This window comes from Eumetopias jubatus, unplaced genomic scaffold (assembly GCF_037043125.1).
Source record: "Eumetopias jubatus isolate StellerSeaLion01/CBP00866 unplaced genomic scaffold, mEumJub1_p1.0 scaffold_5, whole genome shotgun sequence".
Classification (NCBI taxonomy): domain Eukaryota; kingdom Metazoa; phylum Chordata; class Mammalia; order Carnivora; family Otariidae; genus Eumetopias; species Eumetopias jubatus.
In genome coordinates, this window is record NW_028274811.1 from 94194953 (window position 1) to 94216572 (window position 21620).

Sequence of the window (21620 nt, forward strand, 5' to 3'; positions counted from 1 at the left end):
TGAGAGATGCACGGATTCACAAAGCACAGGCCTCTCTTTGTTTCTGTGCTCCGTTGAAAACTGCAGTGTTTATTTATCCCTTGTTCCTTTATTAAAAGCTTTTTGTTTGCTTTGATATCACTCTTTTAATTAAGTTTTAAATTTTAGTTCCAATATGGTTAACATACAGTGTTATTTTAGTTTCAGGTATACAATATAGTGATTCAGCAGTTCTGCACATCACCCGGGTGCTCATCACAAGTGCACTCTTTAATTCCCATCACCCGATTCACCCATCCCCCCCCTGCCCTCCTCTCTGGTGACCAGCAGTTTGTTCTCTAGAGCTAAGCGTCTGTTTTTTGGTTTGTCTCTTTTTATCTTTTTTCATTTGTTTTGTTTCTTAAATCCCACGTGTGAGTGAAATCACATGGTATTTTTCTTTTTCCACTGACATCTTTCACTTAATATGATACCCTCTAGCCCCATCCGTGTTGTTGCAAATGGCCAGATTTCACCCTTTTTGATCACTGAGTAATATTCCATTGTATATATACACCACATCTTTATTCATTCATCAATCGGTAGTCATTTGGGCTGCTTCCATAATTTGGCTGTTGTAAATAATGCTGCTATCAACATAGGCGTGCAGGTATCCTTTTGAATTAGTATTTTCATATTCTTTGGGTAAATACCCAGTAGTGTGATTACTGGATTATAAGGTAGTTCTATTTTTAACTTTTTGAGGAACCTCCATACTGTTTTCCAGAGTCGCTGCACCAGTTTGCATTCCCACCAACAGTGCACAAGGGTTCCCCTTTCTCCACATTCTTGCTGTCACACTGTTTCTTGTGTTTTTGATTTTAGCCATTCTGACAGGTATGAGGTGATATTGCATTGTAGTTTTGATTTGCATTTCCTTGATGATGTTATGCATCTTTTCATGTGTCTGTTGGCCATCTGCATGTCTTCTTTGGAGAAATGTCTATTCATGTCTTTTGGATTGGATTATTTGATTTTTGGGTGTTGAATTGTTCCTTTATTAAAAGCTTTGATGAATGGTAACCCATACTCTTGCAATTGCTGCAACAGGTTGCTCCCTACCCTCACCCTGAGGACAACCAACTTTCTTTCTGTTGATTATTCATCTCGGGACCAATTTTGAATCTTCCTTTCATCTTGATTTCTCTCTGAATATCTCCAGATGCTGATTTTCCTCTTGGCATTGGGTGTTCAGGACTGAATTGGGTTTCTTGTGGTCTGGCCAGCACAGGAAGAAGGGTACCTACCGGCCCTTCCACTTTTCTACAGCAGGGGCTCTTAGCCCTGGGGGTACACTGGAATCACCTGGAGAGCTTTTAAAGCATAGTGGGCCCCACCTGTAGAGGTTCTTATTCAGTTAATCTGGGATAAGGCCCCGGCCTCTGGCACTTTAAAAATTTCCCCTTCTCTAAGGGGAACCCTCCTACACTGTTGGTGGGAATGTGAGAGCTGGTGCAGCCACTCTGGAAAACAGTACAGAGGTTCCTCAAAAAGTTGAAAATAGAGCTACCCTACAACCCAGCAATTGCACTACTAGGTGTTTACCCCAAAGATACAAATGTAGTGATCCGAAGGGGCACATGCACCCCCAATGTTTATAGCAGCAATGTCCACAATAGCTAGACTATGGAAAGAGCCTAGATGTCCATCAACAGATGAATGGGTAAAGAAGATGTGGTGTATATATATATAATGGAATATTATGCAGCCATCAAAAATGAAATCTTGCCATTTGCAATGACGTGGATGGAACTAGAGGGTATTATGCTAAGTGAAATAAGTCAATCAGAGAAAGACATGTATCATATGATCTCACTGATATGAGGAATTTGAGAAACAAGACAGAGGATCATAGGGGAAGGGAGGGAAAATGAAACAAGATGAAACCAGAGAGGAAGACAAACCATAAGAGACTCTTAATCTCAGGAAACAAACTGAGGGTTGCTGGAGTGGAGGGGGTGGGAGGGATGGGGTGGCTGGGTGATGGACATTGGGGAGGGTATGTGCTATGGTGAGCGCTGTGAATTGTGTAAGACTGATTAATTACAGACTTGTACCCCTGAAACAAATAGTACCTTATGTGTTAATAAAAAAAAACCAATTACAATACATGTAAGTCAAATCATGTTATACCCTTCCAACTAATACAGTGCTGTCATTTAAATAAAATTGGGGGAAAACACACATACACACATACACACAAATTTCCCCTTCTCTGTTCCCCAAGTGATTATGATATGTGGCCAGAGTAAAGATACACTGGCCTAGACCTTATATAGGTGTCTAACACAGGCATCTGAAAAGGTCAGAGGTATTCCTAACTTCAGGTCCAGCTTGATCCAGCCGCTCAGTGATCTAATCAAGGTTTCAATTTCTGGTGTGTTTTGTTTTGTTTACACATCTCTGCCTTGCCTTCTGTGATTCTGGTTTATCTGCTCTTTGGTTATCAGATAATCCCTCAGAATTCCTGAATCACTACCAACATGTCCTAGGACTGCATACTATCTCATTCATGTCCAGTAGGAGAGAGACCATCTTTATCCTCTTGTTCTCAGCACAAATCTTGTGATTCACGCTGTTTCGACTGGCTTCGGTATCAAGCCAATCCGTAAATCAATCATTATGGTTAGGAAGATGGCTCAGATCATGTGCTCCATTCTTAGCACTGGGTGTGGTCAGTTCCCCACCTTAGCTCTGGATGCACATTACAATCACCTGAGCAGATTCTAAAGAATCCTGATGCCCAGGCCTCACTCATAGAGATTCTACTTCAATTGGTCTGGGGTGGGGCTTGGGCACTGGCATTTTTTAAAGTGCCCCAGGTGATTGTGATGTTCAGCCAAGGTGGAGAACCATGGCTTAGACATTGTATAGCCTCATGATACAGGTTCAGACCACCCACATGGGAAGGTTCACAAGTACAGATCCTCTGCTTGGGCCTAAGTGTATGTATGCCTTGCTAGGGGCTGGCCACATGTCTAGTAGCCCTAGATGACCACAGGGCAGCACTCAGGAGGCCCAGAGAAACAGCTGCATTCTCTACAATTTCCAACCATGAGAAATTGTAGCCAGTGGCAAGCAGACTGGGAGTATTTCGTGCGCGTGTGACATGTGGTGGCCTGCTCTCGCTCTTGGTCCATGGGCACTTATGGCTTTCCCCTTCAGTGCATCTGTTTCCTCATCTGCCATTTGGATTCAAATACCCATGCCTCTTTGAACTGACTACAGATGCATGAGATTTGTGTGTGTACCTTCAGTTCCTTGGGGAGAGACAGAATCCCTTGGCAGGAAGGCTCTATGATGGAGTGGGAAGCGTTTAATCTCTATGGAGCTGTGCTACCCTAGGTAGGTGCCCTTACCCCTTCAGGTCCAAACCAGGAAAATGAGGACTCTATCTCCCAGAATGCCCTACAGCAACATGAAATGAGATAATGTATGTAAGCCACTAGTGCATTATCTGGTGCGTAATAGGTGTTCAGTAAATTGCTTTCCTTCCACGAACGCCATGGTTAGCTCTTCATCTTTTTTAATGTGATGTTAAATGGGGACTCTAAGACATAGTGTCCAACAGAAGTAATAATTTGTTGCTTTTGGTTGAAGCCACTTGGTCAACCCCTGGACTCCAAGCCCCTCGGCAGGAGCTTCTGGCCACCTCTTCATCTCTGTATCCCCAACCATATCAACATGACGCTCCAGCCTTTCTACCGCTGAGGGTCTTGAGAGTGGCAATCTTGTTGGAAGGAAGGTGTTGTGAGGGGTCTCACCTTAAAGACATATTTGCTTTTAGTCACAGTATTTGCATTTAAATGGGATGCTTGCTTGGGGGTAGTGGAGGATGATGACTGATTGGCACTGGGTCTGGCACCAAGTAAGTACTAATAACTGGATGCCAGCTGAATGGATGAGCCTTCCCTTTTCACAGCTTACCTCTCCTGGCCAATTAAGTCATGGAGGAAATGAAGATTAAGAGTGTAAGAAATAGTTCTGTTTATTGATTAGAACATGGTATAAAATTACAATTTGCAGGCATTCTGGGCTTTCTGGGAGGGGCATGCAGTGCTAGGCTCTAGCAGGAGATGGAGTGAGGGCATGGACCACTGGGCATTGGCTCTTTCCCTGTGCACATCAAGGGATTTGCACTACCAGCACAGATGCCAGTGTGAGAAAGAATTATTGGTTCTTGCCTCTGGAAACAAAGGATTTGGGCAGTTTGGGTCACCAGACAATGCCATGCTTAAGAATTCAGTTCTATCCTACATATGTTAGGTGCTGGCTCTCCCAATCTAGTCATACGGATTCATATTGTTCTGTATAATGCTCATTCTTCCCACCAAAAGAAGGGAAACAGGCACATTGGTTTGGGAGGCCATCAGAGGATGGTGTGCATTTGGCTCAGGTCATCTTGCTTCCGATACATCAAGGTCTGCTGGACTTGGAGGCAGTGGGCTGGGTCACGCAAGCAGAAAAGTGTGCACTACTGTTTAAGCTCAAGCAGAGGGACCTTCCATAGGGCAGCAGCATGAAGAGATGAGCATGCTTCCAAAACAAACCCAATTTCATCTTCTCTCTCTCAAGAAGACGGAGAAGGAAGAGTTTGCAATCAGAGACTGAGCCATGTAATGCTGGGTTCCATAGAAAGTGTCCAGCGGAGAATTCTTCCAAAATGTAAAAGGTGTTTCTGTCCCAAGAGTCGGTGTGCAAAATCAGAACAAGGGCAGATCAAGGTGTTAAGAGGTGGTTGTTCAGTACAATGTCTCTGAGAGCTGGCTGGCTATGTCCATAGTTACATGACATTTTGGAATAGCTGGAGGGACCTCATGATGTTGTCATCCTGGGAGGGGAGGAGGCAGAAAAGAGAGGATGGTTAGAACTCTCGGAGGCTCCTCCCTGAGAAGCTCTGTAATGGTGAGCACGTCTCTTGTGTGGGTTTCCCATGCAGAAAGAATGCTGCAAGGGCACTAGAAATAGGAAAAAGCAGTGGGGGCCCAGAGAGTGAGCAATTCAAGGCAAGAAGCACCTTCTCTGGCCTTAGGAAATTTTTGTTGTTGTTTTTTAAGATTTTATTTATTTATTCATGAGAGAGAGAGAGAGGAAGAGGCCGAGGGAGAAGCAGACTCCCCACGGAGCAGGGAGTCCAATGTGGGACTCAGTCCCAGGACCCTGGGATCATGACCTGAGCCGAAGGCAGACGCTTAACCAACTTAGCCACCCGGGTACCCTGGCCTTAAGAAATTTGTAACAAATAAAGTATCCAGTGAAACAGTGAATATTACCTTTTTAAAGAAGCTCTGGGCAAATGCATTTTATCAAATGATTTTGACATCTACTGAGATGACTGCATTTTTATAAATTCTATTATGTTATTAATTATATTGGTTGATTCTTGAATGTTAAACCAAACTGGCATTTCTGTAATAAACCTTTCTGTTCTTCTTCTTTTTTTTTTTTTACATATTACTGGATTTGATTTTTTACTCCTATATCCAGAAGGAATATATTAGCTTGAACATTTTATTTTGTAATGGCTTGCCATGATTTCATATTAGGGTTATGATAGCCTCATAAATCAAGTTGAGAAGTTTTTCCTCTTTCTCTATTCTCTGAGTTTGTGTGAGATTAATATCGCTTATTCCTTTGAAAGAGTTTGGAAGAATTTATGGGGTAAGACATCTGTGTCTGTCATTTTCTTTGTGGGAAAATTTTAAATTACAGATTCAATTTCTTTAACATACATAGGACTATTCAGATTTTCTATTTCTTTTTGTGTTAGTTTTGATAAATTATATTTGCAAGGAATTTGTGGATTTCATATGTTGTCAAATTTTTCAAATAACGAACTATTATCTTTATAATCTGTAAATCCTGCAGCGTTGTTACCCTTTCCACTCCTGATACTGATAGTTTGAGTTTTCTCTCTCTTTCTCTTTTGTTTAAATCAGTCTTGCTAAGCATTTATCAATTTTATTAATTTTTGCAAAGAGGCAAATTTTGGTTTTATTGGTTTTTTTATTGCATGTCTCCATTATATGTTCTCTATTTTACTTTTTTCTAGTGTACATTCTCTAAGAAATAAGTATTGAATATAGAAAATCCTCAAATGCTTAGCTATTAAGCAACATACTTTTAAGTTCATGGGTCAGAGAAGAAAATATCTTGAATTAAAATATGATGAAAATATGACATATTAAAATATGTGGGGTCTAAAACAGTACTTAAAGGAAATTTTATCCCTTTATGTGAACATACTGGAAAAGAATGGTTGAAAAGAATGACCTAAATCTTCATCTCGAAAAGCTAGAAAAAAAGCCCCTAAAATTAAATTAAAATAAAATAGAAGGAAAAAGATAATTTAGAACACAAATGATAAAACAGAAAGCGGACCTATAACAGAAAAAAAAAAATCAACAAAGACAAAAGTTGATTCTAGGTGTTTGAAATCTTTTAAAAGTTGCTAGAACTTTTAAAGTAAGTCTATGGGTTCTGGAGTCAGGCTGCCTAGATTCAAATCTGCATCTGTCATTTACTAGCTGGGTGGCCTTAGGCCAATTATTTAATCCCTCTGTGCCTCAGTTTCTTTATATGTAAAATAGCGTCGTTCACAGTATCTGCCTATGGGTGGGTTGTGAGCAAAAAGTAAGTGAATTAATGAACAGCTATAGAGGTTGCTAATGTGAGAAACTAAACGAATTTAAAAACTTCACTCACCTCTGAAGCAAAGTCAAAAAAGCACACCTAAGTAGGGCATAGAATTTAAAATTAGAATGATGGCGTTCAGGTTCCATCTTTGATCTCTGTCACCTACTGTGCCTTAGCCATATCTCTTAACTTTGCAATGTCTCAGTTTTCTCTTCTTTAAAATGGGCATGATCAATTCTGCCAGTCACCCAGTTCATGATGATTAACATGTTGAAATATTTCTAGCCTTGTTGGTAAATAACTGCTCACCTGAGCCTCCCAGCCAGCATCTTTCCCTCTGTCTCTCTGGTAACTGGTCCAGGACCCCCGGAACACCCAAAGATCCGTCAGCTAACAGACTGGCAAGCTTAGAATGGTCCCTTTAGGGCATGCTCCATGGCATTAGTCAAGGTCAGTTAAGAGTGGTCAATTCTCAGTCCACTCTCATTATTGAATATTTTGAATATCACCTTGGATAAAACGCCACCATCTCTCAGGGCTGTTGTGAGGTGTATGCATATACCTGAAACTTGGTAGGTGCTCAGTACGTGTTGGTGACTTCTCCCCTGCTTTTGTGCACCTGCAGTTCTTACTGGGTGAGCTCAGAGTGACTGCGCACTTTTCTGAAATAAGGTGGGGATGGAAATGCATTTTTCTAAAGTAGATAAAAGAAACTATTTCCAGTTCATTTTCTGGCAGAGACTCTGGGCTAGTTTATCTTTTCAGTGAGTGACAATGCGGTCCAAGGACCTGCAGCACCAGCTTGACCTGGGAGAGCGTTAGAATAGTAGCGCCTCAAACTCCCCTCCAGACCTATTGAATTAGAATCTACATTTTAACCAGATCTTCAAGGAGGTTGGTTTGCCCATTAAAGTTTTAGAAGCCTTGATCCCTAGGCCATTTGTGTTAAAACAAAGATTTCTACAGCACCCTCCCCCACCCCCATCTAGTGTTCATTTTCAGAATCATCTGGGCAATTCTTGGGTATACTATGGGTTGAGAATTACAGTTTTAGGTTTTTTTCCCAGCTACTCCCTAGTAGTCTGAGGAGTGGGTCATTGAGCCAGAAGCAGGTTAAAAAATGAGTGTTGCCCATTTGGGAAGTCTTTGGTTTCACAGAGACCCCCTCTGGGCTTTCACATCCCCCGCCCCCCCCCAATCCTTCTCAGGCTGTCTGGCTCAGACGGTGTTTAGCCAAGACCAACCATAGGCCAGTTGGAGGAGTGGAGATTGTTGGAATTCTGAGTTGCTACTGGTGGGGTTGGCGGTGGTGTCTCTGACCTGAGGCCACAGGTTTCTCATTCTTGCCCTCCTGCAGGTCCCCAGCCCCCAGATTTCCTTTCCCAGATCTAGAGGTTTTATGCTCCGAGGTCTCTCCTTACCTCCTGACAGGATTCAAGAAATTCGTCTAAAGTCACGATGCCATCTTTATTTTTGTCCATTTTCTGGAAGACACAACAGGAAGCACTTTAATGAACCTGGTAATCTGCATTCCAAAACTTGCTCTTTGTTAACCACCTTTGCCCCGAAAATCAAGGTGGTCTTTCACTGGCCAGACAACCCCACCCAGGCCCTGGTTATAGCCCTTTGACCCCCATGAGCTTCCTTAAAATGGAAAGACTTGCTCCAGACTCTCATTACCTCATCACCAGATTATTCTGCTGACACCCTAACATGTGTTCCCCAGACTCTCTCCCAGCCTGTCCATCTGGCAGAGAGAACGCTGCACATGAGAGGTTCGACTTCTTCTCTGTCACTTTCTGTGTGACCTTGAGTGAGTCTTTAAGCCTCTCTGAGCCTCTGCTTTTCCCATCTGCAAAGTGAGAGGATTAGACTAGAATGAGCTTGGACATTCTTCAAAACTCTACCACTAGCTTACCTTTTTACTAAAACACCGTTCTGGTCATGCCACTCTTCCACTCATGGAGTAACTGTAGTCATCCAAGCAAGGCTAAACCTCTTCAATGAAAGATCTCAATCCAGCCCACCCTTGTTTCCAACTTTATTTCCCGTTACTCCCCAGACATAAAGCCTTAACACCTACATAAACGTGCTTAATGACATCTTCTCTGGCTACTATGCTCCACCAAGAATTTTTATGGAACTTAGAGGCTATACTGTAGCATTTATACTTCGTAATATACTTCCTTATTCTATTCTGTAGTATATACTTGCCTGCTTAATGAGATCATCTATTACTTGAGGTCAACACATCTTGTAATTCTTTTCTGTTTTCTACAATGCTTAGAACAGAGTTGGACACACACCACTTGTTCAGATGCTTGTGGGTTGACTGGTCTACGTTGGGCTTAAAGCTCATGCACAGTGTGTGTGCACTTACCTGGAAGAAGACATCCACATGCTGCCTTGGAGTGTCTTCTTTGAGCACGGGATATGTATATTTCCCCATCATGTCATAGATGGCTTTGACGATGTCCATCATCTCCTGGAGAGATGATATGGAAGCACAGTGTGGGAACCATGAGGTTTTTAGGTGACAGTTTGGGGCTCCTTGTTACACTTGTGAATGAAGGTGATCAAAGGGACTCTCTTCAGCTGATGAGAGGGAGTTAGAAAGCAAGCAAAGGGGCTATATTCTGGGAACCTCCTCCTAGAGAGAGGGTGGTGGGAAATTCTCTTTGCCTTCAGAGGCTCTTGGGTAGGTTACCTTTTCTTGAGCATTATCCTCAGTGAGGGGTTATGTGTGGAATTGGGGTGAACGTGTGTGTACTGATGAACTCACACCCCATTTTTGGAAGACCCTCTCCCCAGTCCACAATTCCTTTGAATGGTTGTGTCCAGGTGGCTATGTTTGTACTGGGTGACCTATCCCTGTGACCACACCTATTTGGAACAAAGGTGGACATCTAACTAAAGCTGAGCTACTCTATTTTTCTGTGATGAGGCACAGAAATGTAATCAGGAGTGATAGAACTCTGGAGCTCAAAGGTCAAGTGGAGTTAGGGCCAGAGTAGGTGCCACAGGCAAGCCATTTCCAGGATTTAACTGAGGTTGAGTGAGAGCAGACACCAAAACCTTCTACAGAAGAGTAGAACTTCTGTGAAGAGTAAAATGGAGCAAATACACAGAAGGTAGAAGAGATGAGAAAGACGCAGGGAGAAAGAGAGAGCGAGAGCAGAGGAGAGGAGAGGAGAGAAGAGTAGAGGGAGAAAGGAGATGGGGCTGACGGGGGACAAGAAATGTTCTCATGAGCACATGCATGGGCACCTGCGTGTGCGTGCACACCCACCCACACACACTCAAACACACACAATCTCTCTCACACACTCTCACACACAATCTTTCTCTCTCACACATACACACACACAATCCCTCTCACACACATATATATACTCACACACATACACACTCTCTCACACACACAGTCTCACACACATGCTCTTTCTTTCACACACACATACTCTCTCACACACATACTCTTACACACACTCACACACAAACACATACACACACTCTCATATACACACTCACACACATACTCTCTCTCTCACACACACATATACACAATCACACACACTCAGAGGCTTTCTGAGAAAAACAAATGAAGAAGACAGACAGTTACAAAGACTGGGAGAAGCCCCAGATGGGCAGTGTCTCAGAATGGTTACCCTATAAACTAAAACCTCCTCTGTGCCTCCCCACCCCTATGTTGCTAGCAACTTGAATGTGTCATTTCTGCAGAAGAGAGTGTGGCTTGTCTTGATCTCAGCAATGCTGGAGGAGGGAGAGGGAAGAGAGAGGAAAGAAGAGGTGAGGGGAGAGAGAGAGAGAGACTGGAGACTAACAACCTTCTAGCTTCAGTGGGGATTACACATGTTCCATCGGACTAGCTATACCTTTAGAGGAAACCTCTCAATTTAGGCTAGTTTATGTTGATGACCTTTTATCTTTATAACCAAAAGACCACTTTCTACAAAGTCATTCTTGTTTTATGGGGCCGGATAGATGGTACAAATCCTATCATGTTTTCTTTCTAATCTCTCAATGCTTCTCCATACAGAGTAAGTGACCATTAAGTACTTGTTAAAAGAGTTAAGTTGTTCTTATTATTAGTGTAGCTCTGTTTCCTCAAGACTGTGAGCTCATGAGGACATATGCTTGATTCTTCATTGCTAAGGTCTCTGCATGGGCTAGGAACCCAGTAACTGTTGAGTGGCTCTGTGATGTTCTGATCACACTGGCCATAGCAAACTATTCCATGGCCCCTCCTTGGGATGCAGGAAAGAGGGCGTAGGAGGACAGCCTTGTCTTTGAGATCTTTGAAATAGTGTCTGTGGAGACCCAGGGGATGGCTTCTCTCCTGGGTTCCTTGTCTGCTGCTCCTCATTCCATGTGCTTATTTTATTGTTTTTATTCATTTTTAACCTATTTTAAATAATATTAGCCTTACACAAAAGTTGCAAGAATAGAACAGAGCATTCATGTATACCTTTGACCCAGTTTCTCCTAACTTGCCAAAGCACAGCACAGTGATCAAACCCAGGGAATTAACAATGCTACCAATGCTATGCAGGGCTATTAACAAAACTATGGAGCTTATTCACATTTCATTAGATTTTTCCCTAGTGTCTTTTTTATGGTTAAGGATCCCTCATCCATCTAGTTGTGTGTCCCCTTAGTGTCCTCTAACCTGTGACCGTTTCTCACCCTTCGTCTTTCAAGACCAAGACACTTCTGATATAGTGCTGGTAAGTTATTTTATGTCTCTGTTTAGGTTAGTCCCTGGTTTTCTTATGATAAGATTGAAGTTATACATTTTTGATGAGAATACTATAGAAGTGATGTTATAGCCTTCTTGGTACATCATGTCAAAGAGGTACGTGGAGTGGATATATCTTATTAATGGCAATGCAAACCTTGATGACTTGATCAAGGTGGTGCCTGCCTGTCAAGTTCCTCCACTGATTTTAGTATCTTTCAGTGGGTCTTGCCTGCAAAAATTATTATTGTGGTGCTTGCCTAATGCTGACTTTGTATTTCCTTTATTCCTTCTTTATTTATTAATTGGAATTCTTCTTTAAGGAAGAGTTGTCCCTTATCCCCCATTTATCTATGAATTCAATTATTTATTTGAATACATATTATTTATTTGAACATATGTTATTTGAATGTATACAGTCTGTAATTATGTATATATAATTTAGTAGGGACTCGTGGATATTTTCTTTATTTTATAGCTTATAATCTAATACTGTTATTTTTAATTTTGTTGTTCAAATTGTTCCGTTTTTGTGATTGGGAACTCCTTCAGACTGACTGCTGTAGCTTTTTGACATGTCCCATCCTTTTCTTTTTCTTCTTTTTTAAGCACTTCAATATTTTCCAGCACTACAAGGTAATCCAGGCTGATCTTGTATTTTCTTGTTCCCAGTCCTGGAATCACCCACTTTTCCAAGGAGACTGATTCCTTTAGTTGGAAGATGGTGTTCAGAAACCAAGGTCTGGGTGCAAGACATCCTCATTGCTAGAGGGCGTCATTGTCTTAGGCCCTCCCAACAAACAGAACTAGGAGATACACGTCTCTATCCATGTGTTTATTTATTTTTTTATTTTTAAAAGATTTTATTTATTTATTTGACAGAGAGAGAGACAGCGAGAGAGGGAACACAAGCAGGGGGAGTGGGAGAGGGAGAAGCAGGCTTCCCGCGGAGCAGGGAGCCCGATGCGGGACTCGATCCCAGGACCCCGGGATCATGAGCTGAGCCGAAGGCAGACGCTTAACAACTGAGCCACCCAGGTGCCCCTCCCTGTGTTTATTTTAAAAATGTCTTCATAAGTCCTTCACATCCACATTATCTTAGGTTCTTTCCTGAGTACTTTTATTAAGAGAAAGGACTTAAAAACCAATTTTGATTGCTCTCTCAGGATTTTCATTGCCTATAATTTGGATGAGATTATCTCCAAATGATTGCCAGGAGAAGTTCCAGCTGTCTTTTCTAGGAAGCTGCTTATTCATACTTTCTTTTTCTTTTAGGAGGTACTTTATTAATTCTGCCATCTAGAGAGGTCTGATGGGTATTAATGGCGACAATTTTGTCTAGTCTGCAAGTAAGAAATAGGGAGCAGGAGTTAGTGAGGTTATTCAGTGATGGAATTATGACTGCACCAAGGTTGAAAACTGTGTTGTAAATCCCATTTTAGGGTCCTTTCTTTAAATATTTTGTGAAGTAGTATTTGAATATTTTGTAGTATCATATATTTGAGTAGGTATAGAAGCATTAAATTATTTGCAAAATTGAGATAATATTATACATACTATTTATAAAGTGATTATTTTATTTTTTTTAAAGATTTTATTTATGTATTTGAGAGAGAGAGAACAAGCATGAGTGCTGGGGAGGAGCAGAGGGAGAGGGAGAAGGAGACTCCCTGCTGAGCAGGGAGCCTAATGCGGGACTCAATCCCAGGACCCCAGGATCATGACCTGAGCCAAAAGCAGATGCTTAACCGACTGAGCCACCCAGGTGCCCCTATAAGGTGATTTTTTAAATGTAATGTGTCAGATGAATTTTTACATCTTCTTACTTTTGTATGACTTTAAATGGCCACCTGTTATTCCATTACATGAATTTACTGGAATTCATTGAACATATCTGTTACTAGTGGATATTAGGGTTTTTACACTCAAGGGAGTCATCCACCACTTTATTTATTTATTTATTTATTTAATTTTATTTTTTAAAGATTTTATTTATTGATTTGACGGAGAGAAACAGTGAGAGAGGGAACACAAGCAGGGGGAGTGGGAGAGGGAGAAGCAGGCTTCCCGCGGAGCAGGGAGTCCGATGCGGGGCTCGATCCCAGGACCCTGGGATTATGACCTGAGCCGAAGGCAGACGCTTAACGACTGAGCCACCCAGGTGCCCCCATCCACCACTTTATTTTCAGCACCTAGAACACCTTATAAGCCCTCAAATATACATTGAGCAAATACTTGACTGAATGAATGAGGCATGAACATTAGAGAGCTCAGTTGGGTTGAGGTGAAAATTGGAGATGACATTTGTAGCTCTAGACACTGCGCCCAGCATGTAGAAACTCGGGGAGTGGAATGTTACAGGGTCCAAGCTGCAACTGAGAGACCAAGATACAGTAGATATCAAAGTGAGTTTTGAGATAGACCTGTGGGTATTTCATTGTCTAGACACCACATGTAACTCCGAGGATCTAAAAGTGTCAAGCAGTGAAGAGTCAGAAATTGTTTGTGATGTGTTTAGAGATAGCTGCACCTGCCATCATCCCCTTCTATGGTTTTATTAGTAGGCAAAATAGATTGTGGCCAATATGATCCTTTTATAGTCCCCTCTTCCTCAAAAATCTCCCTTCCCTCTTCTAGACAGTGTTTTCAACTCTATCATTCCAACTTTTAGTTTTAACTTGTGGCTGTCAACCTGCTAAATGTGAGTCCCCTGGGAAGAATAAGTCTACACTAAAAGCATTGACAGCCCTCTGGAATGTGCATTGAATATAAGGGACCCAGTGACAATGAATGAATCTGCTTAATCCTTTCTTGAGTGCTTGGGAACAGGGCAGGGTGGAGCAATGGGGGAGGTCAAAGGTGACCTTCTTCCTTTTGCCAGGAATCAGCTCTGTTAGCCCCAAAACAGATCCCTCTTCATTCAGACAATTTCCTCCTCGTGATTGTGACTGGGGCTGTTTTCTGTTTATAATTAGATGCCTTCACTGTAGCGCTTTCATGCCCCTCGCCTCAGCTCACTTACCTCTTTGTTTATGTATCCATCTTTATTGATGTCATACAAATTAAATGTCCACCTTAGCTTCTCATGGACGGTTCCTCTCAGTAAAATCGACAGAGCAGTTACAAAGTCCTGACAAGTGGAAGAGGCATAAATGACATTAACCAAGCCATGGAGTGGGCTGCAGCTCTGTCTTCGGGTCAGACTCTATGACTACTTGTACAGAATGGTATCTCCCATGTCCTCTGTCCCCTGAAGGATATGGCCTACCTCAGTGAAAGCAGACCCCCTTCCACTCCCTACCCTGCCCATTCCAGGGGACAGAGTCTCTTTGAGGAAGAATGTGTGTGCTGACATCTCCAGACTCTTCTGGTAGTGCCTTATCCCACAGCTCCAATTACCCTAAGACTGGCTACAATCTACTACCTGAGTTCACATCCCTCTGTTACCACTTCCTAGCTCTTTGACCTTGGGAAGACAACTCCATCTCTCTCTGCCTTACTGTCCTCTTCTGCAAACTGGTAATAAATCATAGAACTGGAACTTGTAGGGTTACTGTGGCGACTAATGAGTTAATCCATGCAAGGCACTAGTGTAGAGTCTGTCACATGGCTAGCTCTATGCATGTGAGCTATTCAGCTGTTATCTGTAGTCCCTCGAGGCCCTGAGCTCCTGGAGGGGAGGGGCAGCTGCTGCATCCTTCCCTATCTTAGGAAATGCTTGTTAAGTGGACAAAGGACTGAAGTGTCTGATGATCCAACTGTCCCTTCAATAGGCCACAGCTTAGAGGAGGAGGTGGTGGGGGCCCCGGGACTCAGAGACAAGCGTACCTCGAACTTCACGGAGCCTGTCTGGGTGGTGTCGAAGGCGTGGAAGAGGTAATGAGCATACATGCTGGCATCTGCAAGGCACAGAAGGAAAGACAGGTGAAGGGAGCTGGGCTTCACAGAGGGGAGCGAGAACGCTTGGAAACAATAAGAAGTAGAAGACGGTGCTGCTGGGGTGATGGGAAGGTGGAAACGGGGCTTGGGCAAACCCACTGGAAACTGGGACCCAGGTGGCTGTCTTGGGGTTGAGGTGGGAAGTTCTTACGGCAAAGATAGGCCTTTGCCCCTCCATCTAGTCTTCCCGGGAGAAAGACCCTCCTGCCTGCCTGCGTGGGTAATTCTTGGTGGGTGGGTAACATGGCGACTGTGTACAGAACATGCTCTCCCAAGTGGTAGTGCAATGCCATGGAGTGAGCACTCACCAGGCAGCAGACAGACCTGGGCTTGGTTAGCAGCTCTGTCCCTATTTAGCTGTGTGACCATAGGCATCTAGCATAACATCTCTGAGCTCCTTTCTCCCATCTCTTCCAAAGGGATGTAGCAAGACCTATCTCTCGGAATTTTTGAAAAAGTATGTTAAATTTTTCACATAGTCACATCATCAAAACTATCACCAGGCCTGCCACATGATCAAAATTCAAAAAACTGTGGCTCAGTAGAACTCGCCAACAGTGATTCTGGGGCCTGTGTAGGGTGAAGCCGTACCCGCCCCCTGCAACTTGGGTAGGGACCCTTTACTGGGTCCCCACACCTAGGAAGGCCCCGTCTGCTGCCGAAGAGGCCCAGGAGAAACAGAGCCTAAGAAGTGTTCGGGACACTTGGATCTCCAATTTGTCAGGACCCAGGATCAGGAAGGGGTCCTGCGGGAGATAACTCTTGGGGGCAGGAAAGGAAGCGGCATGTGACACATGGAAGCAATGGGAAAAGCCACAGATGACCTAGGCCCGTGGAGCCAGAGCAGCTTCCTTCAGGAGTCAGGCGTGGCAACACAGTGGCCGTGGGCCTCGAGAGCTCATTAACCTGGACTCAGATGCACTACTTTATGTTCCCTCCATCTTCTTGGATTCATTTATTTCTACAGTCTCTGGTATTTATTAAAGTTCTCTTTCAAAAATTCCACCTTGCCTCAGCTATTGTGAGGGAAAGAATGGAGAGCGTGGGGCACAATGGTGGGACCAACAGGGCAAAGCTTTTCATCAGACGTTTGTGGGATGGAATCCTGCTCTGCCACTTGCTAGCTGTGTGACCTTGAGTGAATTGCTTAACTTCTCTGAGACATAGTTGTCCCATTGGGCATATAGTACAGTGCCTGCTGTCTAGAGCTGTTATGAGACTTTGTGATATTGCTTTGTTAATCTCTCCTCTCCCGGAAATGATCCATTTCAGAGCTCTTTTCTGCTAAAGCTTTAACTAATTCCATATCTTGTAATAAGGGAGGGAAATCTTACCCTGAGTTGTCCTTGACCTTGAGGAGGAGGCAGATAACAAGAAGCATGAACTTGGAGGAAGAAAGGCTGCTCACCAGAGAGGGAGCTGGGAAGGATCTTTTCAATATCAGACTCACCTCCATGAGGGAAAAACTGAGCGTAGATCTGTTTGAATGTTTCTTCATTGACCACACCACTGGGGCACTCCTGCATGAAGGGGAGACAGTAAGTGGAAGGGATGGGGGCCCGCCCCAGAAGGAGAAGACTGGGTCCAGCCTTGGGGTTTTATTTTTCCCTATCATCCCTGACGAGCAGGGACTGGACAACCACCTGCACAATTCTGTGTCTCCAAGTGAGTAGCCGGGACATAGCCCCACCTTAGGACTGAAGCTGCTTTACAAAATGATGAGAATGGGCACCGTGAGGTGGAAAAAGCTTGGGATTTGGGCTTAGGAAGACCTGGATTTGGATCCTGGCTCAGCCTCTTCTAGGCTTTGTGGCTTTGAGTGAGTTAGGCTCTGATCCTCAATGTCCTTACCTGTAAAATGGGGCTAACAATACCTTCCCGAGAAGGCTATCATGAGGTTTAATATAGGAAATGATGTTGCAAATTAATACATTGGCATTCAGGCTTACACATCAGTCTCCATGAGCTCAGTTAGCACAGAGCTAAATCCCATCAGGACGGACAATATTGACAGGGTGAATGGGTTACGCTAAGACTAGAAGCTGGGCCAAGGTGAATTCTCCACGGTTGTGCCTGCCATCCCGTGAAGTTCCTGGGCTACTGGCCAGTTTCCCATCTATGGAGGTTGTCTCATCCTTGCCTGGAGTCTTTCCTTCTAGCCAGGTGATCTTGCTCTCATGCCCCCTTTAGAGAACTGGCCTTTCTTTTACAACTACATATATGGAAGAGCTCCCTGATGGGCCCTGTTGGCATTTGGAAGACTTAGCTTCAGGTGGGAAATTCTGCCTGGGCTTTCAGATGCCCTGTGGGCCTTACATTTTTGAAGCCTCGATAAAGCACTTGCAGCTCCCTCTTGGTGAAGTTGGTCTGGGCCTCAAGCTGCTCCAGTCCCTCGGGCCGATGGCAAACCATGGTCATTTCCAACTCATCTTCAATCTTATCTGGAACCAGAGGAGATGGCGTTGGAAGGGCTGACCTCAGTGGCCACTCATCAGACCACAGTCTTGGCTGTCAAAAGAGTGGTGTTGTGACCTGGTACACAGGGTCGTGGGCTGGGGTCACAGTGCAGATGACCTTTCTCCCTTGGGCCTCCCCTCGCCCCCTGCCTAGTCACTTCTGTCTCACACTCGGTCCAGCCTTTGGGCCAGCTGTGTCAGACCACACAGGGAGGGAGCTTCAGGCTGGAGAGAAACACATTCCAAGTGGAGATGAGGGTAGATGGGCTCAAAGTAAGTCTATATGAATACATTTCCCTTTCTTTCAAAATAACTTCTTTGCATATTATAATTTGCAACCATGAACCATGGTTCATGGGCATATAGTACAGTGCCTGCTGTTTAGAGCTGTTATGAGACTTTGTGATATTGCTTTGTTAATCTCTCCTCTCCCGGAAATGATCCATTTCAGAGCTCTTTTCTGCTAAAGCTTTAACTAATTCCATATCTTGTAATAAGGGAGGGAAGGGCTGAACCATGGGAACATTTTAGAGACACAGGTAAGTGAGTGGAATGGTTAACAGCTTCCAAACAAGGAAGGGAAACAAATCCATTAAAAAGGTAGAGCAAAGTCTTACCATTTGGTACAATTAGATGAAGTCTAACACGATTTAGCAAAGAGTTCCAACTATGGCATGTGAAATATTAACTTAAGAATGCGAGTGCATTTTACAGTGTTGTTTTGTAATATCTATTAGATGTTCTTAAATAATAGGAAGATGACTTAAATGGGAACTACTTGATATAAATCAAAGCTTCTGAAAGCATTTGAAGAGCTCAGAAAACAGTTGTCTGAAGTAGCAGTTTGTTCCTCCAATAAGTATGACAATATAATGTAATTTTGTACTAGTTATTGAGAAAGTGTCAGTCTATTAAAGCAAGAAATCTGCCCATCGCCTACTGAAGGATCACAAAATCCAAATAAGTGGAAGTATCAACGTTTGACCATCCCAGAAGGATAAATGAGTGTTTTCCTTTGCGTCCTGCCAGACGCTTTCTATAAATTTACTCCAATCAAGAATCAATTGTCGGCTAACCTTCTCTGCCCGTTGTTGTCATGCAGACATTACCAAATCCATATATTGAGCAACTGTAAATCTGGGCTGGCAAGAATAGTGATGAAATGGACATGGTGTTGGGAACGCGCACACTCCACATCGCATCCCATGACCATGGAGAGTGGGGACAGGCTGCGTTTCTGTCTGAGAGAATAAGATGAGCAGGTGCTTAACACTGAGCACATTTCTCCAGTCAGTGCCAAGCTCTTGCTATCAGATTTGCCCCCCAGTTGTCACTTCTTCTTTTGAGACTGTGATCTCAATATAAAAGGAATTCGTCAAAGTGAGTTTGTATCTTGGACATCTTCCTAAGGAAATGGACATTTGGGTAAGGTTCCAAGGGAGAGGCAGAAGAACTTCTACTACTCATTCCCACTGGTCATCTTTCTTATGTGCTGGGCAGCAGGTATCACCTTATCCTCTGGGGAGTAGGGCAGATTATTCAATATAAATAAGATACTCTGATTATACAACATAGCTACAAGTGACCGATTTCTTTGTAATTCTTACAGAGCCTTTAATTATTGTTATGTTTGTAGCTAACAAGTTAAGTAGCAATTACCTAAACACTGCAGCATTTCTATGTAAATCAAAGGACCATCCCCCCCAAACAACTCCCCCCCCACATAAGACTAATTCAGAATACTCACATATATTTTTAGCTCATTTAAAAATAGAAATAAAATTGTTGGTTTAAATTTCCCAGTATTAGATTTAATAGCAATTTTATTTTGAAAAATACAGATATTTAAAACTCGGGAAAGAGGTGAACTATTAAAATGTAAACCAGGAAGACAGAAATGATGTATTTTTGCAGGTGTCTGGTATATCTTTCCCAGTTTAACTTATGCAGAAGCTTGAAAGACTTCTTTTGCAATATTGGCTCATTTCTATTAATCTTCTTGTGACCAAATTCTTCACAAGATCAGGGAAGTCTCTTTGAGGAAGTTTAAGAGAATCTTTCTGATTCATAAGCTGTACTTACCATCTCTATTATAAATACACTAAGTAGTTACTGAAATATCCAATATTAGGCCCACTTCATTAAGGGAGAAATCGACTTTATCAATAAATGATTTGTTTGCTGTCTGGGTAGCAGGATAGATTTCCATATTGGATTCCGTAATTTCTGAATATTGGGATGCTGACTGCCAAGCTTTGTTTCAGTTTTGCTTTTCATCACCTCCTAATTGTCAGGCTGTGGGAGCATCAGTCACTGAAGGAAATTCATGTCTTTGGGGCTCAAGATGCTGGGAAGTAGCCTGCATGTCTTAAACCAGTGGTTCCCAACTTTTTGTTTTACTGTGTTTCATAGGAAGAACGACAATTTACATCATGCTCCAGTATACACACACATATAAACAAAGATTTCATGAAATATTTTGAAGGAAAAATTTCCTTAAACCCTTTCCTCTATTAATGTGAGATGTACTTTGTTCTCAATTTTAATCTATTCCTTTGTAAAATTATGCTGATTGTGACCCTCATGTGTCATGACCTGTGAATGGAAGATGTTGTCTATGCTTGTGACAACCTTCTAGAAGGGCCCACATCTCAGCATTCCCTTCCCTCATGCCTGCTCTCCCTTCCCTGCCTTTGTCTGGTTCCAACCACTGTAAATATATTCTGAAGAAATTTCTGAAGGGGCTGCTGAGGTTTCCACATTCCTCCTGTTGCACCAACCCTGCCCCCCCCCCACCTCCAGGGAGTCCCTGGGTGCTGCCCAGGTGGCCCCAGTAAAGGAAAGAGGGCTGCTCAGCAACCTGGTTGGAGGAAGAAGAAAACAGAATTAATAGGTGGGGAGCCACCTTGACAGTTCCTTTTGAGGTCTGTTAAGAGTCTGGAAGGCAAAACATTGCTTATTATTATTTTTGTTATTAAAAGTAATGATGAGCCAATTACTAAGGCCGAGTTTGAATGATAGACATCAAAAGTAACCTAGAAATACAGTATTATGGTGATAACTACATAACAAGAATAAATTAAAATACTTTCAGTTGGTAAAGTACTTTTAATCTGCAAAATGTTTTCATGCCTGTTGTCCCATTACAATCTTGTGTGTGGTGGGGAGTGGGGGACCGTTACTTTCTTTATCCGAATATTAGAAAGATGAGTGTCCTAACAAATAAGGAGATTTCCTAACCATGAGTATCTTAAACAGTGCTTAATTGTCTATTACTGTGGGTAGTTAAGGCAAGATAGAATAACCAACTGTAGGGGATTTATAGCAGGAAATTCCCATACTGAAGAGTAAGTTGGAGAAGATTCAGATTAAGTGGTCCTTATTGTTTTGAGGTCACAGACTCCTCAGAATGGGGGATGAAAGCTTGAGACCCTCAGAAAAAGAAAATGAACCTACTTATGGTATTTTCCTGTATTTTTAGTTAGGTCCTGCATATTTTAAACACATGGAGCCCATGTTAAGGGCTTCTAACACAGGCGATCTCTTCCAAGTCTGTCACTACATGGCTTTGCCTGAGTCACACAGCCAGTCTGTGACAGAACGGGACCTAGAATCCTGCCAGCCCAGGGTCTCTTTTATAGATCTGGCTTCCATGTGCCCCTACACTGGCTTCTGCTTCCCTCAAGCACAGACTGCAAAGTGGTTTGTAACCAATGTTACAAAGTTTGCAATGTTGGGAGCTCTGCTCCTGACAAGCTCTGTGCCAGTGTACAAGTCAGCCCCTGAGACTATGAGCTGTAGGAGGACCCAAG

At 42.9% G+C, this 21620-nt stretch overlaps 1 protein-coding gene across 6 annotated transcripts in view; it reads right to left on the reverse strand.

Annotated features, from left to right (window-relative positions):
* Positions 1–4801: 4801 nt before the first annotated feature.
* KCNIP1 (potassium voltage-gated channel interacting protein 1) overlaps positions 4802–21620 on the reverse strand; it is a 371320-nt gene continuing 354501 nt past the window's right edge. For 5 of the 6 annotated variants that reach the window (XM_028102616.1, XM_028102617.2, XM_028102618.2 and 2 more), the window contains 7 exons: positions 17669–17793; positions 16803–16872; positions 15242–15312; positions 14436–14543; positions 9035–9139; positions 8076–8138; positions 4802–4849 (listed from right to left, as the gene is read on the reverse strand). In XM_028102616.1, coding sequence (XP_027958417.1) covers positions 4802–4849; positions 8076–8138; positions 9035–9139; positions 14436–14543; positions 15242–15312; positions 16803–16872; positions 17669–17793 — 590 coding nt within the window. Of the gene's footprint in view, positions 4850–8075; positions 8139–9034; positions 9140–14435; positions 14544–15241; positions 15313–16802; positions 16873–17638; positions 17794–21620 lie in introns of those variants that run through there. The other variant, XM_028102621.1, reaches the window with a different exon arrangement.